Below are 17,926 nucleotides of genomic sequence, written 5' to 3'. Positions count from 1 at the left end.
ATTGCATTAGTGTTTACTGATAATATTTTCAGCCTTATAAAGTACATTTTAAAGAGCTGGTTTCCCAACACTTTAAATAATATGTTATTAGCACATTAGTAGGCTTCTTCAGCTCATTTCAGCATGATGCAAAAGCAGGTGTTGTTGTTGTAGGTGAAAGGGAACATTAAAAATAAATGAAAATGACACTTGATATGCCTGAATTTACATGACAGACAATAAGGGATAACTTAAATAATCTAGAAAATAAGTTTATAAATGTTGAAGTTATCATATAATTTTTGAGATTGCAAGAATCGTACATATACTGTCAATGAGCCGTTTTATTGTGTTTATAGCACATGGTGTCCTCTCAAGTTTGTGCTGTGTTTGGCAATGATTCAGTCAGTCAGGCATTTAAATGCCATATGGCTACAGTTAATCCAAATGGTTGGAGGACTGCAATTATTTCTCAGTATAATAAAGCTATACAGTAGATGACATGAGATTTATAAAGATTTGTTTCCATCTGTGTCTACGATTGTTCATCTTATGAGAAAGATGTGTCGTTTCCATTACTGGAGCTGTCGATCTCTCCTGTAGATGTCAAACCCTGGCAAAAATAGAAGTGGAAAACCTCAGATACAAATTCTTAAAACACTATATGCATATTAGTGTATGTCTGTAGTCTAGAAAAAATGCTCACACTCATGTTGCAGTCAAAGCGGCTATAAGAAAAGCTACTATCAAGCACGTCATCTTCAAGTATAGATTCCCTGTAAAGAAACAAAAGACATTTCAAAGACGCTTTTCATTTTTATCTCATTAAACTGTCCATGTAATGAGCAGTACATACCTTTTTCTTTTTTTATTCAGCACAAAAAGGACAACGCCAACAGCAAATATCACAAAAAGTGTCACTCCCACTCCAACACCAATACCTACAGCTAAACAAACCAAATATTTGAGAAAATACAGTATATGCTGTAAGATCTGACAAGTCACAATCGAATTAATTTACCCAAATACACGAGCAGGGTTCAAAATGAACACCGTTCAAAAGTTTGGGATCAGTAAGATTCTTTTTTTAAGACGTTATTATAATGTTACTAAAGTTATGTTAAATTTCTATTTCAAATAAATGCTGTTCTTTTTGAATCTTGATTAAGATGAATGAATCAGTGAAAGATGATTTTCCACAAAAGTATTAAGCAGCACAACTGTTTTCAGCATTGATAAGAAATGTTTCTTAAGCAACATATTAGTGATTTCTGAAGGATCATGTGACACTGAAGACTGGAAAAAAAATCTTACCGACCACAAACTTTTGAATGGAAGTGTACATAGTTTATGCCACAATTATAAAACAATATTCTGGTGATGATAAAGTAACATTAACAACTAGAAATATTTTCAGTTCACCCTCCATTGGCAGGTGTAGCAAAAAGTACATTTGGACCCTTCTTGTGAAATAATGCAAGACTGGCATGCACTCAAATACTTACTGTCACGGTGGTGTGGAGGTGGAGAGGTGGGATATGAATCACAAGGCCCGGGAATGATGTGAATATCATCAATAGCTATACTTCCTTTGGGACCTGCTCCTTTCAGGAATTCAAATATAAACTGTAGAGAGAGGAGAAAAACAATGATGTACTGTACAAATATTTTGATGTTTTGTTTTGAGTGAATCTTAGAATGATTCAAGTTGATCCTGTGAAGTCTGCATGATGGAGTTTGATACCCAGAAAGGCTCTCGGTATGCCACATAGACGTTGCCTCTCCTCCACACATCGCCCTGATCTCCTGACTCCTCCCATACTATCTGGCCAATCTTATTCCCGCTGTTATGGGTGGTCCTGGGAAAGAAACCTCTCCATGAATTGTGATCCATGTACATATTCATAAAAGGTGCTTTTTTGGTCATGGTCCTGTACCTGTTATTTTTGTATAACTTGAGTGTCCCAACATTGTATCCATACATATGATACCAGAATGTGAAGCAGTGCCCTCTGCTGTCAGGGGTGAATATCTCACTCAGGATTTTGGCAGTGTCTCCCCAGGCCCCCACAGAACTGTCCATATAAAGGTAATAACCTAAAAACATACGAGCATCACTGTCACTGTTTACACCTGGTATTTCCATGTGTATTAAATGAAAGTGTCACCACTTCATCTAAGGCCCTGATTTTATAATTATAAAAATCACTTCTTTAGTGTTACGGCCTGCGAGTTTGTTTTAAATGCAAATTTTGCAAATCATCACAGAAAATCCCGTCTTTTAAATCATTTACTAAAAAGACCTGTTTAGATTCAATAATTTATTTGTCAGTGAACTTTTCCCTGTTACACTGTTGCCACTAGGTGACTCGCTGTATCATTTACATGAAAAACCCAAGTCTTTTTATTCTTTATTAAAATTTGTATACTACAAATCTGTAAATAAAGTGTTTTCAGCCATCATTGTTGGATCCTTTCACAAACAAAAAAACACTACTGAATAAAACTGGATTTTAATACAAGCACAAATGTATTATTTTCAAGCCCAATTCTCTCAACAGACAGGTGAGTAGGTGGGCCTTCAGTGTTGTTGAGATTTTCAGTTTATACCACAAAAGCAATGAGGTCATGTGTTTTTGATGACCTTTGATTATGGCTGGAACAACTGTAGCGCAAAACATATTGAAACCCATTGTAACGATATTTAAAGCATTAGCCTATGTAACCTCTGGCCCTCTAGCGGTTAAAAAAATAAAACTGCATCTATTTTACTGTGACAATAAACTTCTAGTTTCACACTATCCACAGCCAGAGCAACTTTTCTCTGTATACTGATATGAACTAACACACACACGTGAATTATGTGTGTATGCACTTTCCACTGAAATCTGTCCCACTGACAGCTCTAAAATATAAAACATTATATGTTTATCATAGTGTATTTTGGTAAAATAAAGACTTGAAGACTTGATTTTTTGCACTCTATCATTAAAAACATTTTGCTATTTTATTAAAACAAAATTTAAATAGTGTAGTTTGACACTATGATTGGATCACTTGAAAACAAATCTTAAAGGGATAGTTCACCCAAAAATGAAAATTCTGTCATTAATTATTCACCCTCATTCCAAACCCGTAAACCTTCGTTCATCTTTAGAAAACAAATTAAGATATTTTTGATGAATTCCGAGAGCTCTCTGACCCTCCCATAACGCGATCAAGGTCCAGAAATGTAGTAAGGACATCGTTAAAATAATCCATGCGAGATCAGTGGTTCAACCATAATTTTAAGAAGCTACAAGAATACTTTTTGTGCGCAAAGAAAACAAAAAGAACGACTTTATTTAACAATTCGTCTCCTCTGTGTCACCCTAGCACCATTTTGCAGAGTATCACATATGTAAACAAGGTATGCAACGTATGTACGTGGATATGTTGTTTACGTTCAGATCAAAACGTAAACAACGTATCCGCGTACGGTGCTGCTGACACAGAACAGCATATGCTGTTTGCATTCAGTGAATACTCTCCAAAATGGTGCCAGGGTGACGAATTGTTGAATACAGTCGTTCTTTTTGTTTTCTTTGCGCACAAAAGTATTCTCTTCAGTGATGTCACATGGATTATTTTAACGATGTCTTTAATACGTTTCTGGACCTCGATCGTGTTAGGATCCTTGCTGTTTATGGGAGGGTCAGAGAGCTCTCAGAATTCATCAAAAATATCTTAATTTGTGTTCTGAAGAAGAACGAAGGTCTTACAGGTTTGGAACGACATGAGGGTGAGTAATTAATGACAGAATATTCATACAGTGCCACAGTTTCTTTCCCGATTCAAAGAAAACATAACATCAGATATATCTATACTTTCTTCATAAACCAGTTCTAACATTTTAAGGAAGCTCAGTGAACTCTTTCAGCTCACCTGTGGAAGTGTTGGTGGTGTGATCCACACTGGGCCGTGTGTGATTTCCAGTGCCTGCCTGGGCTCTGAGCCAGTCAGCATCATCCACATCCAACAGATTCATCCAGCTGCAGAAGTTTACCTCAAAGTCACATTGTCCTGAAGCAGCGCAGGGATAGTTTGAAACCTGAACATCATCAAGTGCTATGACTCCCTGTTCAGTTTGGCCTGTAATCCCCTCCACCACAATCTGAAAAGACAGCTGTATTAATGAGGACACTCCTGCAGTTCCACATCATTAAACTCAAGGGTACAGACTGTAGTTTAGTGAACAGATTTGTGCAGCTTGTGATCCGTGACTGCTGTACAAACCAGTGACAGCAACTGCATATAACTTGGAGGCCATCATTTGCAATAATCTGTGATTGTAAATCTGAAAATATGTGCTGGGCGTTGTGATCAGACAGAGCGCTGATTCAGGGACTCACCCTGTAGTTTGACCCTGAGATGGTTAGAGGAGTCTGAGCAAACCTCCACAGTCCACCCTGCTCTCCAGACTGGGTCACCAGTAGGGGCTGATCTTTGTCTGAGAACTGTTGATACACATTTAGGGTCCCAGTGCCCTGTCCCTCCATGTAATACCACAGCTGGAAACACTTGGCATCACCTGGAAAAGAGGATTCCGCCTTTTCATGGGAGTTTTCTGACCCTCAAGGTAATAGTTTACAAATTTCACAGTTGATATGTGATTCTCTCTCACCTGTTTGAAGCTGAGGAGATGTCATTCTAGCAGTGTGTCCTTGCACATGGGTAGGCGCACTTTCCATATAAAAGTAGTATCCACTCGCTGTGTTGGTTGTATGATCCAAACCAGGTCTAGATTTAGATTTGACATTATTTCCTGACACTCGGATCCAGTCCAGGTCATCATCAGTCTGTTGTATCCAGCCACAATCCCCTTCTTCAAAGTCACAAATTCCCTCTGAAACAATTATGGGTTGGTGATATTCATAAACATGTAAGGATGTGCTGATATTAAAATTCTGTCCAATACAATATTTATTTATTTAAATAAAAACTAAAATCAACCGTTAAAATTCAACAAATTAATTTAGGAATCACCAGATTATAATTTAAAATATAAGAAAGATTATATTTAATTTTGAGATAAACTATTAGTGTTTTTAAACATTAATCATTAGATGATGGCAAAGATCATCTAAATTATACAAATTGGAGAAATTAGCATGCATGATTAAATATTCAAATTAACCATTTAAAAAAAACAACAACTCTAAAATCAACCAATAACCAATATGGTGCCAATATGTCATGTATTTTAATACAAATTACTTCACCAATTAACTGTAGATGTTCAAAAATATATTTTTATTTCACTACTTCTCAAACCTAGTTATATAAAGGTTATTTAAAAGTAATGCAATAAAATTTTATGGTCAAGATTCCATTAATCCAGTTACCCATCTCCAGGCTCACATTTTTGCATGGTATATTCAATCAAGGTGCCTTTTATATTAATCAAATGCTCTAAATTTTTCACTAAGCTTACAGTTCAAGTTTGATACTGAAAATGGCAACTAGATGGATAAATACAACATTATGTTACAGCTGTGCCAAATGCTTGTGGTGCTCTAGCAAGCATGGAGGACATTTCAACAGGACAGTGTGAAAAACTACAGACCAAATGCTAAGCTATGTTATTATTACCTGTGGGAGCACAGGCACCTATAGTGACAGATAAATCATCTATAGCAATGTGACCAGACGGCCCTCCAACTGAAGCCTCAATTAATATCTGATGAACTTCTGTCAGTTTCACATGACTCTGAGCCATCTGCCATTCAGTCCCCTGAGAGCCCTTCCTTTGCCACATCTACAGTTTTAGGGGGGGAAATTCTGGTTAGTATAAAACATTTTATAGTAAAACATTTACTATAAGAGTAAAGCATTTACATTTTACTATAAAAGCATTTCTTACATGTAAAATTAGAAAAATGCCCTGAAAATGTTATTTTTTTGAGTCTTACTGATGTGATGTGGTTGGATGAAATGTCATATGTAGACATTCTTAATGATCCCACTGTTGCTCCAAACATGTGATACCAGAATGTGAAGCAATACCCATCAGGTCCAGTTGGGGGAGACAGAGGAGACTTCAGATGAGCTGTCTCCCCAGTTCTGCTGTGACTTGAGCTCTTGATGTACAAATAATACCCTGTAATATAGCAAGAGACACATCATTAAGACTTTTGATGATTGAGCTGATAGTGATATGGTGTAAATGGTTGTTGGCTCACCATTTCCACTGGTGTGGTCACCCGGAGGACCTGCATTTGGGGTCTCAGTAGGTCCGCTCCATATCTCCCAGTCTAGGTCCTCTGCAGCTCCCTGGATCCACCCACACAAGTCCTTCTCAAAGGAGCATGTGGCCAAGGAAAAGTCTGGAATACAGGAAAATTGAGGCACAATTTCATAATGTGGGCTAGGTTCGCTCAGAACAAAACTTCAGATTTAAAAATGCAAAGTACCTTTCAAATGTTTTGGAGTCTGTAATTTTTTAAATGTTGTTATAAGTCTCTTAAGCTAACCAAAGCTACATTTCTTTGATCAAAAATACAGTAAAAACAGTAATACTGTGAAATATTTTTACAATTTAAAAAGTACTGTTTTCTATTTGAATACATTTTAAAATATATTTATTTATGTGCTGTGCTGGCAAAGCTGAATTTTCATTACAGCTGCTGATTTGGTGCTCAAGAAACATTTATTATCAATCTTGAAAAAAGCTGTGCTGATTAATATTTTTGCAATTACTTTGTTACAGGATTCAGAAAAAAATTGCATTTATTTGAAATTGAATTATTTTGTAACATTATAAATTAATTATGTTACGTCTAAAGACGTATTTATTTTTGTATCTATTATTGATATAAAGAATGTTGTTGGTGTTTGTACTCCTGCCCTCTTTCTCTCCCGTTCTCTCTCTTTTTGTGTGTTTGTGCTTGATAGGCTAATGATGATCATCTGCGCTCATCCACCTGTGTGCACTGTCCTCGCCCTAATTGGTGTATGTTCGCTGGCTTCCAGTATAAAAGGGCAGAGGGAGCGTGGAGGAAGGAGAGAGACATCGCGGCGTTTGAGATTGTTCCGCTCTCCAAGCCCATGAGCGCTTATTGTGCTCTTGGTTGGGTTGTCATAATGATTCCTGAGTTAATAAGTTGATTAAGAATTAGTTAAGTGATTGGGTAAAGTAGGGTGGAGGATACCTATATGTTTTCTCCTGTTTAATGGTTAGTTAGGGAGTGAGGGAAGTTATATGTTGTTTTGTTTATTTTCTTTAATGTATAGGTAATTTAATATTTTTCCCTTTCTTAGGTAGAGGTATTGTTTTGATTTTCTTTTGCTTGGGCCCTCCTCCCGAGGTAATGTTTCTTTGATTGTATTCTTTCCTGTTTTTGAATTCTTTGATGGAGTTCAAATTAAAAGGCACCTAAACCATTTTCAAATTGAAATTCGTGGTTGTTTGTGATTTTTGGGCCTGGAGAGCGGGAGATCCTCAAGGTCTCTCCACATATTTATTGTTCGTCGTTCCCTCACCCCTAGACGAGAAAGGGGAGGACATAACAATTGGGTATTGAAAACGTCCTCCCTTAATTATTACTGTCACTTTTGATAAATTTTATGTGTTCCTGTTAAATGAAAGTATTAAAAAAAATTACAATTATTACCTGAAACTTTAAAACACTTCTGTACAGAAGTAGTCACAATATTTCGCTATTCATTTCAAGACTAATGTCATGGCAAGGTAAAACACGATAACTTTGTGTCATATAAAAGAAGCAACATCATTATACAGCTCAAATCTATCTGGTTCATCTCAGCAGCGTCCCCACCTGGAGGTTGGTAGTCTTTCTCACAGTTGTGGAAGGAGATATCATCCAGGGCCATGACCCGAGTTGTAGACATAGAATCATCCTGTCTGAGTGAGGTCTGGCTGCTGAAAATGATCTTAAATGATACACAGGACAAATACATTTATATTCGTGCAGAAAACTTGCCTGAATAAGTGTATGAGGCAGGGATCCTCAAGGATTAATTTGTAAAGATCAGACTCATGATTGCATGTGTACAGAAGGTGCTTTGCATTCCACACACATTGACATTGGCATACCCTGTAAGGCTGTTCTTGTTTGCCCAGTGGTAAGAGTTCTGGGACCCACTGAGTTGAAGTGCTGCTGGGTCGTGACCAGAGCAGCTTCCTGTCCTCCTCTCCCTTCTGCAGGATCACGCTGAGATTGCCTGCACTTCCTGCATCCATGTGGAAGTGAAACCTAGTGTGCAAGAGATCAACAAGAGAGGACAATTTGGCTTCAAGGAACATGATTCAGTGTTGTGTAATGGAAGTATTTGTTTGTTTCACAAGAATATTTTACTTGACTTTTTATTAAAAGCGGTCTTGTCACTAGTTTTGCACATCATCATTATGAATGAACTCACAGAAGTTGACAGTATGCAGAGCTGATAGGCAGGGATGGGCTCTGAAACACAGCCTCATTCTTAGATGGATCCATGATATATGTCTGCATGTAGTGCCCTGAGTAGAAGTAAAGGGTAAAAAGAGAAGATGAATTGTATTTATATTTATATGAACTGTTCATGGATTGATCTAGCATTGTTATATATATATATATTTATATAGCACCTGTTCCAGTGGTGTGGTCAGTGGGCAGGTCTGTGTTGTTTGAGGCCTTCACCCATTGCCATTTGTTAGGACCTACACTTATATCACTCCATTGACACTGTCCATTCTCAAAATTGCATGGACCTACAGAAATACAACAACAATCATACTACTACTAATAATAAATAGTATACATTCTTGTGCTGTCAAACGATTAATCGTAATTAATTGCACCCAAAATAAAAGTTTTTGTTTACATAATATATGCGTGTGTATTGTGTATATTTATTATGTACAGGTGCATCTCAATAAATTAGAATGTCGTGAAAAAGTTCATTTTTTCTTGTAACATTTCAAAAGGTGAAACTTTCATATATTTTAGATTCATTACATGTAAAGTAAAACATTTAAAAAAAAAATTATTTTAATTTTGAGGATTAGAGTTTACAGTTCATGAAAGTCAAAAATCAGTATCTCAAAATATTAGAATATTTACATTGGAGTTTCAATAAATGACCATCCCTACAGTATAAATTCCGGGTATCTCTTGTTCTTTGAAACCACAATAATGGAGAAGACTGCTGACTTGGCAATGGTCCAGAAGACGAACACTGACGCCCTCCATAAAGAGGGTAAGTCACAGAGGGTCATTACAGAAAGGTGTGGCTGTTTACAGAGTGCTGTATCAAAGCATATTAAATGCAAAGTTGACTGGAAAGAAGAATTTGGTTAGGAAAAGGTGCACAAGCAACAGGTATGACCGCAAGATTGAGAATACAGTCAAGCAAAGCCGATTCAAACACTTGTGAGAGCTTCACAAGGAGAGAACTGAAGCTGGAGTCAGTGCATCAAGAGTCACCACGCTCAGACGTCTTCAGGAAAAGGGCTACCAAGCCACTTCTGAACCAGAGACAACGTCAGAAGCATCTTAACTGGGATGTGGAGAAAAAGAACTGGACTGTTGCCCAGTGGTCCAAAGTCCCATTTTCAGATGAAAGTAAATTTTGCATTTCATTTGGAAATCAAGGTCCCAGAGTCTGAAGGAAGAGTGGAGAGGCACAGAATCCATGTTGCTTGAAGTCCAGTGTGAAGTTTCCACAGTCAGTGATGATTTGGGCTGCCATGTCATCTGCTGGTGTTGGTCCACTGTGTTTTCTGATGTCCACAGTCAACGCAGCCATCTACCAGGAAATTTTAGAGCACTTCATGCTTCCTTCTGCTGACAAGCTTTATGGAGATGCTGATTTCATTTTCCAGCAGGACTTGGCCTGCCCACACTGCCAAAGGTACCAAAAGCTGGTTCAATGACCATGGTGTTGGTGTGCTTGATTGGCCAGCAAACTGGCCTGACCTGACCTTGTCAAGAAGAAGATGAGAGACCCCAGACCCAACAATGCAGATGAGCTGAAGGCCACTGTCAAAGAAACCTGGGCTTCCATACTGTCAAGTCAAACTGAGATAAATGGAAAAATAAATAAATAAATAATAATAATAATAATTCATCAGCCAATCGGAGTGAGGGGCGGAAATAAAGGAAGAAAAGGAGTCTGCTGTTGCGTGAGATGAGACGGACGCGACTTCTCTGCTGAAACCTAAAGCTGGACGCAAGGAAAGTGCACAAACATCCAAACCATCATCATATCCCGGAGTGACAGCCGGTGAGAACTAATTTTGATTCGGTAAACCAAAGGATGTGGCTGATGTAGCAGCAGATGCCGAGACAGTTCGTGACGCAGCAAATGTGTTTGTGTTCGGTACGGAGAGATCCGCAGCTTTTGTGTTTATCTGTTCATCGCTTAACTATTTCAAATTCAAATGATAACTAATATAGTTAAGTGTGGAAAATATCAGTGTTATTAAGTTAAGAGTGTATTGATTCGCTTATCTTTGATAGTGTTTGATCGCTGGTAGAGCGACGATAGAACATTGTTTATTTCTGAAGTTCATGTGCGAATAAGCCGTTCGTTAAAATAAAATAATTAACCTGAGTTCATAAATATGCTATGAAACTTAAATGTTCAGGTTAATTGTAAGTACTATGCTGCAAATTACACTTTGACAAGAGTACTAAATAATAAATAATAATAAAATTGAACAATGCTGTATGCTAAAAATAGATACAAAGAATCAGAATGACAACAGTGGTTGTTTAACGAGTTTATTTGCAATTCATTTACATATGTTGTACCTTTTGTTTCTCTTTAAAGGTTTTTCACCTTTCTGCTACAACTTATGTCAGTTTTTTTCAAAAATTGAACCAATAAAAAGAAGACAATAGATAAAACAATAATAAGGATTATGTCTCATACCTGCAGAAGTGTGAAAGGTTCTGTTTCCTTAAACTAGTTTGTCATGCATTTCTTTTTCAACACATTTACAGGTAAATCCTAGTATTTTAAATTTGCGATTAATCATGATTAATCAGTCCATGACTGTGATTAACGCGATTATTTTTTTAATCGATTGACAGCACTAATATATATACATATATATATACATATATATATATATATATTATTTTCAAGTTCTATGTGATCTTTAGAAATTTTGTAATTTATTTTGACAATTATATTAATTCATTTATTTATTATTTCTTCTTCCTATAAATGACTGAATGAACAAATGAATGAATGAATGAATAACTAAGTGTTAATTGAAAATTGAACCAATAAAAAGAAGAGTGGAATCCAGTTAAGGCCTCCGTTGATGTCTCTCCCTTTCAAGCGGGGAAAATTGTGCATGAAAAGAAAGAGCTTGACACATACCACCTCAGCAGTGCCACAAACTGATCACCTCCATGCCACGCCGAATTGAGGCAGTAATTAAAGCAAAAGGAGCCCCTACCAAGTATTGAGTACATATACATTAAATGAACATACTTTCCAGAAGGCCAACAATTCACTAAAAATGTTTTTTTATTGGTCTTATGAAGTATTCTAATTTATTGAGATAGTGAATTGGTGGGTTTTTGTTAAATGTGAGCCTAAATCATCACAATTAAAAGAACCAAAGACTTAAACTACTTCAGTCTGTGTGCACTGAATTTATTTAATACACGAGCTTCACAATTTGAGTTGAATTACTGAAATAAATGAACTTTTCCACGACATTCTAATTTATTGAGATGCACATGTGTATATATAAACACACACAAATACAGCATATATTTTGAAAATATTTACGTGTATTTACATGTATATATTTATATTCATATAATTTATATCATATAAATATATTTAATATATAAACGTAATAGATTTTTCTTAAATATATACATGCATGTGTGTGTTTATATTAATAAATCTACACAGTACACATATATTATGTAAACAAAAACTTATTTTGGATGCGATTAATCTTTTGACAGCACTAGTACATACTTTTAAAAATAATATAATATTTAATAATGATTACATTAATATAAGATAACAATAATATAATATGATAATCATCTATATATATATATATATATATATATATATATATATATATATATATTTATGCCATGGTCTGTCTGAATACTCGATTCTGATTGGCTGGCAGGTGCTGATTAAATTTGTTTAACTGCACAACAGGTAGTTCCAGGTCAGTTTAATCACGTTCTATATTAATGCGCTTCCTATAAACATTGGTAACCATAGTAACATACAGTTACAGTTAAATAGTAATACAGACGAAAATAACCGTCATTTTTATCGTTCCGGTCAAATATTATTAACATCTTTAATATGTGAATGCTGGCAAATGACCATGGCATAAACGGGATAATCAATGGCTAGCTGTGCATTAAACGATTTGAATGCACTTCGCGGAGGCAACCACCCTCCGCTGCGCTTCGGGTGGTTCTTCGCCTCCACGTCATGCATTCAAATCGTTTAATGCACAGCTAGCCGTTGATTATCCCTTACATATATTAGGGGTGTCAACGTTAACGCGTTAACACATGCGATTAATCAAATTTTTTTAACACGTTAATATTTTTTCAACGCAGATTAATCGTTTGATAAGGTTTGACCCCAACTTCTTCCCGTCATCGCAGCGCGGAAGGTTATCTATCATTGTGTGATGAAGGTACAGCGAACCAGTGTTGCCAGGGTAACGATAGCGGCACAAATAGTTTAGTTTGAAAATACAGTGGCGGGAAAAATTACAGAGCCGTGGCGGGTTGCGGTTTTTTGGGCTACTTTTATAATGTACCGCGGCCGCCCAAAGTGTATATAGACAAATAAAAATTAAAATAGATCCTTTTACTAATGTGTATTATACTTGGAATGTATCCCTGGCAACTTAAAGGGATAGTTCACCCAAAAAATGAAAATTCCATCATCATTTACTCACCCTCAAGTAGTTCCAAACCTGTATGAATTTCTTTGTTCTGCTGAACACAAAGGAAGATACAGTGGGGCAAAAAAGTATTTAGTCAGCCACCAATTGTGCAAGTTCTCCCACTTAAAAAGATGAGAGAGGCCTGTAATTTTCATCATAGGTATACCCTTAACGATGAGAGACAAAATGAGAAAAAAAATCCAGAAAATCACATTGTAGGATTTTTAAAGAATTAATTGGTAAATTCCTCTGTAAAATAAGTATTTGGTCACCTACAAACAAGCAAGATTTCTGGCTCTCACAGACCTGTAACTTCTTCTTTAAGAGGCTCCTCTGTCCTCCACTCGTTACCTGTATTAATGGCATCTGTTTGAACTCGTTATCAGTATAAAAGACACCTGTCCACAACCTCAAACAGTCCAACTCCAAACTCCACCATGGCCAAGACCAAAGAGCTGTCAAAAGACACCAGAAACAAAATTGTAGACCTGCACCAGGCTGGGAAGACTGAATCTGCAATAGGTAAGCAGCTTGGTGTGAAGAAATCAACAGTGGGAGCAATTATTAGAAAATGGAAGACATACAAGACCACTGATAATCTCCCTCAATCTGGGGCTCCACGCAAGATCTCACCCCGTGGGGTCAAAATGATCACAAGAACTGTGAGCAAAAATCCCAGAACCACACGGGGGGACCTAGTGAATGACCTGCAGAGAGCTGGGACCAAAGTAACAAAGGCCTCAAATCCTGCAGTGCCAGGCGTGTCCCCTGCTTAAGCCAGTACATGTCCGGCCCGTCTGAAGTTTGCTAGAGAGCATTTGGATGATCCAGAAGAGGATTGGGAGAATGTCATATGGTCAGATGAAACCAAAATATAACTTTTTGTGTTTGGAGGAGAAAGAATGCTGAGTTGCATCCAAAGAACACCATACCTACTGTGAAGCATGGGGGTGGAAACATCATGCTTTGGGGCTGTTTTTCTGCAAAGGGACCAGGACGACTGATCCGTGTAAACGAAAGAATGAATGGGGCCATGTATCGTGAGATTTTGAGTGAAAACCTCCTTCCATCAGCAAGGGCATTGAAGATGAAACGTGGCTGGGTCTTTCAGCATGACAATGATCCCAAACACACCGCCCGAACAGCGAAGGAGTGGCTTCGTAAGAAGCATTTCAAGGTCCTGGAGTGGCCTAGCCAGTCTCCAGATCTCAACCCCGTCGAAAATCTTTGGAGGGAGTTGAAAGTCCGTGTTGCCCAGCGACAGCCCCAAAACATTACTGCTCTAGAGGAGATCTGCATGGAGGAATGGGCCAGCAACAGTGTGTGAAGACTTACAGAAAACGTTTGACCTCTGTCATTGCCAGCAAAGGGTATATAACAAAGTATCGAGATGAAATTTTGTTACTGACCAAATACTTATTTTCCACCATAATTTGCAAATAAATTCTTTAAAAATCCTACAATGTGATTTTCTGGATTTTTTTTTTTTCGCATTTTGTCTCTCATAGTTGAGGTATACCTATGATGAAAATTACAGGCCTCTCTCATCTTTTTAAGTGGGAGAACTTGCACAATTGGTGGCTGACTAAATACTTTTTTGCCCCACTGTATTTTTGAAGAAAGTTTGTAACCAGGCAGTTCTGGGGCACCATTGACTTCCATAGTAGGAAAAAAAAAAATACTATGGAAGTCAATGGTGTCCCAGAAATGCTCTGTTTCCCATATTCTTCAGAATATCTTCCTTTGTGTTCAGCAGATCAAAGACATGCATACAGGTTTGGAACTGCTTGAGGGTGAGTAAATGATGACAGAATTTTCATTTTTGGGTGAACTATCCCTTTAAGAACGGAGAGGCGGTTAACATCACAAACAACGTGAGTTTCAGCAGAGCACATGTTAAGGCTTTTACACAGCAGAAATAAACATGACAACAGCCACTATAGATTATATAAGATAATAAACACGATTACGATAGATATGGTCTGTATGTGATTTTCTTGAGAATGTGTTCATCTGAAATGCTAATTTGTGCAGCGATATAAAAGGCTATAAATAGCATATTTTAACAACAGTAAACGACCAAATTCCACATGTGATTGCAAAAGGAAGTTATTACAAACACTCGATGGTGGTTTGAAGTGAATTCTGAGAAAAAGTGTACTATTAATCTTATAAATTGTCTTATGAAGCATGTTAGCTCTAATGCAGCTGCAGAAAAGGTCCAATTCTTCTTCATAATGCATTTTATCATAATACTTCACGTAAGGTCGCAAGAAATGTTTTGTTGTATTTATTTAGAAATACTTTTGATAATAGTTGGGTAAATGTATACTGGGATTGAAGCGATGTGGCTTGGTAAACATTTTATCGCCAGTTTAAAGTTTGATTTATGGCTGAATAAAAACAAAAGAATAATGATAAAACAATAATAAGGATTATGTCTCATACCTGCAGAAGTGTGAAAGGTTCTGTTTCCTTAAACTAGTTTGTCATGCATTTCTTTTTCAACACATTTACAGGTAAATCCTAGTATTTTAAATTTGCGATTAATCATGATTAATCACAGTCCATGACTGTGATTAACGCGATTATTTTTTTAATCGATTGACAGCACTAATATATATACACATATATATATATATATATATATTTTTTTTTTTTTATTTTCAAGTTCTATGTGATCTTTAGAAATTTTTTAATTTATTTTGACAATTATATTAATTCATTTATTTATTATTTCTTCCTATAAATGACTGAATGAACAAATGAATGAATGAATGAATAACTCACCGCATGCTTCTTCATCTTCCCCTAGAGGGCAGTCTAGGGCATAATTACACTGAGCACCAGCTGCAATGCATGTTACACCATCTGATCGCCAGCAGTGAAACTCGTTCTCCTGAATTTGACAAACCAAGTGTATTAGCAAAACGATACAGATTTCACAATGCTTTTATCAAGAATTAAAGAAGCAGCAAAAATAAGACTATGGCACATATTTACACTTCATATTTGTACACAAGTCATTGTATACAATATACAGTAGAGTTACAGCTGAAATGTCCTAACCTTACAAGGGTTGACTGTTGGTGAAGCTGGAGGAGCATCAGTCATTGGTGTTGTTGTTGTAGCTGGTGTCATCGTCGGTTCAGGTGTGACTGGCAGCTCACTGTTGTCAGGATCATGAGCACACGTCACAGAGAAGGAAAGATCATCCACTGCTGTCTGTGGCACATGAGGCTCACCCATTTCCACATACTGGAAAACAATCTGAAAATAAAGTTGTGTCAGATTTATTTATTTTGCATGATTACAGTAGCCAATTTAATCTCTTACCTTGCTCTTAACTGAGGTAGAAAAGGTGACTTCCGCTCTGTGCCAGAGGAAGCTCTGTGTCACAGTCTTGTCCCAAAGTATACGGTCATCATCTCCATTACGTAGTGTCCTCAGTATGACGATTAGCCTGGCAGATGTGCTGTTTTCACTATGAGAATAGTGGTAGAACCTCACCTGCAAGAACAAGGTGCATCAGTGCATATGAAAGAGGCTGTGCGCTTCATTATTTGATTGATACATGACTGCACAGTGACTCACGGTGCAATCAGTGCTGGGCAGCAGGGTTCTGGAAGTGATCTCTGCAGTCTGGATCTCACCCAGATCATATGCTGGAGTAATGTAATGACCTGGAACATGCCATAGCCATTTCATTATAAGAGGACAATAATATCAGTGGTACATGAACCATTTTATATATAGCTATAAAACAATAAAAAAATTACAATGTTTATATTCTCTATGGGTATCTTTTGTCACTTTTAGAAGTGACTTATAAGTGATAATTTACACTAGGTTTGGCCATTGCTCCAGTCTTCAGTGTCACATGATCCTTCAGAAATCATTCTAATATGCTGCTTTGGTGCTCAAGAAACATTTCTTATTATTATCAATGTGGAAACAGTTATGCTGATTAATTTTTGTGATTTTTTCAGGATTGATAACATTATAAATCTCTTCATTGCCACTTTAGATCAATTTAAATTAATGTGCCCTTGCTGAATAAAATGATTAATTTCTTCCAAAAAAATGTTACTGACCACGAACTTTTGAAAAGTAGTGTATGTGCTTAATTTTGAGGAGGTATTAGTGTACCTGCTGCTGTATTGAGGGTGTGATCTCTTGGTGGTCCATGTTTAGGCCAAGCCTGTTCTCCTTTCTGCAAAATCCAGCCAGCTTTCAAGTCACTCTTTTCCCACGAGCACATGCCATGCTCAAAACTGCAGCGATGGGTAAAACCCTTTACATCTAGACCGACAAAAACCAAGATACAGTACAGTTCCTCATACTATGTAACTGTCCCGTGGACTTCAAAAGTGCCTTCACAGTTCAAAAAATTAAGAGACCCTGACAGAACATTATATTTTATCCTAACCCATGAATAACCCACAGTCATACCACAGAGCTCTTCATCCGTGCCATCACCGCAGTCATCGCTGTAGTCACACACTCTGTTCAGCTCCACACACACCTTGTTCGAACATGTAAACATTTCCTCTTGACAAGATTCTTGAGGCCCTGAAGAAGAAATAATGAACGATTGACTAATGTCTTGAGCCATTACATGCCATGGTTAAGGTTACAGTTATCTGACTGCTTTAAATCTGATTTATCAGTCAGAATAAGTTGATGTGTTTGTAACCTGCCTGGCAGAGTGCAGTTGAAGAAGGAGATGTCATCTATAGCAATGTCCCCGAGCTCACTGTAGGTTCTGGTAGCCTCGAAGAGGAGAGCGAAAACTTGATGTGTGCGACCCACACTTAACTCTGCCCGATGCCACTCATCTCCATGATTACCAGACATCCACCACAAGGGCGTCCTCCTTGGGCCCTCCTGGAGGAACACTTTCAGTTCCCCAATGCCTGGCAAAGACGAGATAATGCAGATAAATGAACTACAGAATAAATATTTTAGTATTACCAGAAATACTGTAAAGTCTCAATATGTTAAGCTTAAAGACAT

At 37.2% G+C, this 17,926-nt stretch overlaps 1 protein-coding gene across 2 annotated transcripts in view; it reads right to left on the bottom strand.

Moving 5' to 3' along the window:
* Positions 1-454: 454 nt before the first annotated feature.
* si:ch211-106h4.4 (MAM and LDL-receptor class A domain-containing protein 1) overlaps positions 455-17,926 on the bottom strand; it is a 28,629-nt gene continuing 11,157 nt past the window's right edge. For both annotated transcript variants that reach the window (XM_058746205.1, XM_058746213.1), the window contains exons 24-46: positions 17,611-17,826; positions 17,363-17,482; positions 17,060-17,212; positions 16,505-16,593; positions 16,247-16,420; positions 15,980-16,180; positions 15,701-15,809; positions 8,606-8,728; positions 8,401-8,497; positions 8,075-8,234; positions 7,797-7,911; positions 6,201-6,344; positions 5,931-6,118; positions 5,611-5,776; positions 4,643-4,864; positions 4,371-4,549; positions 3,904-4,132; positions 1,917-2,076; positions 1,724-1,838; positions 1,485-1,605; positions 836-926; positions 686-755; positions 455-592 (exon numbers count right to left, since the gene is read on the bottom strand). In XM_058746205.1, the coding sequence (XP_058602188.1) occupies positions 530-592; positions 686-755; positions 836-926; positions 1,485-1,605; positions 1,724-1,838; positions 1,917-2,076; positions 3,904-4,132; positions 4,371-4,549; positions 4,643-4,864; positions 5,611-5,776; positions 5,931-6,118; positions 6,201-6,344; positions 7,797-7,911; positions 8,075-8,234; positions 8,401-8,497; positions 8,606-8,728; positions 15,701-15,809; positions 15,980-16,180; positions 16,247-16,420; positions 16,505-16,593; positions 17,060-17,212; positions 17,363-17,482; positions 17,611-17,826 (3,305 nt within the window). In that variant the 3' untranslated portion in view covers positions 455-529. The remainder of the gene's footprint in view (positions 593-685; positions 756-835; positions 927-1,484; positions 1,606-1,723; positions 1,839-1,916; positions 2,077-3,903; positions 4,133-4,370; positions 4,550-4,642; positions 4,865-5,610; positions 5,777-5,930; positions 6,119-6,200; positions 6,345-7,796; positions 7,912-8,074; positions 8,235-8,400; positions 8,498-8,605; positions 8,729-15,700; positions 15,810-15,979; positions 16,181-16,246; positions 16,421-16,504; positions 16,594-17,059; positions 17,213-17,362; positions 17,483-17,610; positions 17,827-17,926) is intronic.

The sequence above is a fragment of the Onychostoma macrolepis genome, chromosome 02 (assembly GCF_012432095.1).
Source record: "Onychostoma macrolepis isolate SWU-2019 chromosome 02, ASM1243209v1, whole genome shotgun sequence".
NCBI lineage: Eukaryota > Metazoa > Chordata > Actinopteri > Cypriniformes > Cyprinidae > Onychostoma > Onychostoma macrolepis.
This window is presented reverse-complemented; position numbering and strand designations above follow the sequence as displayed.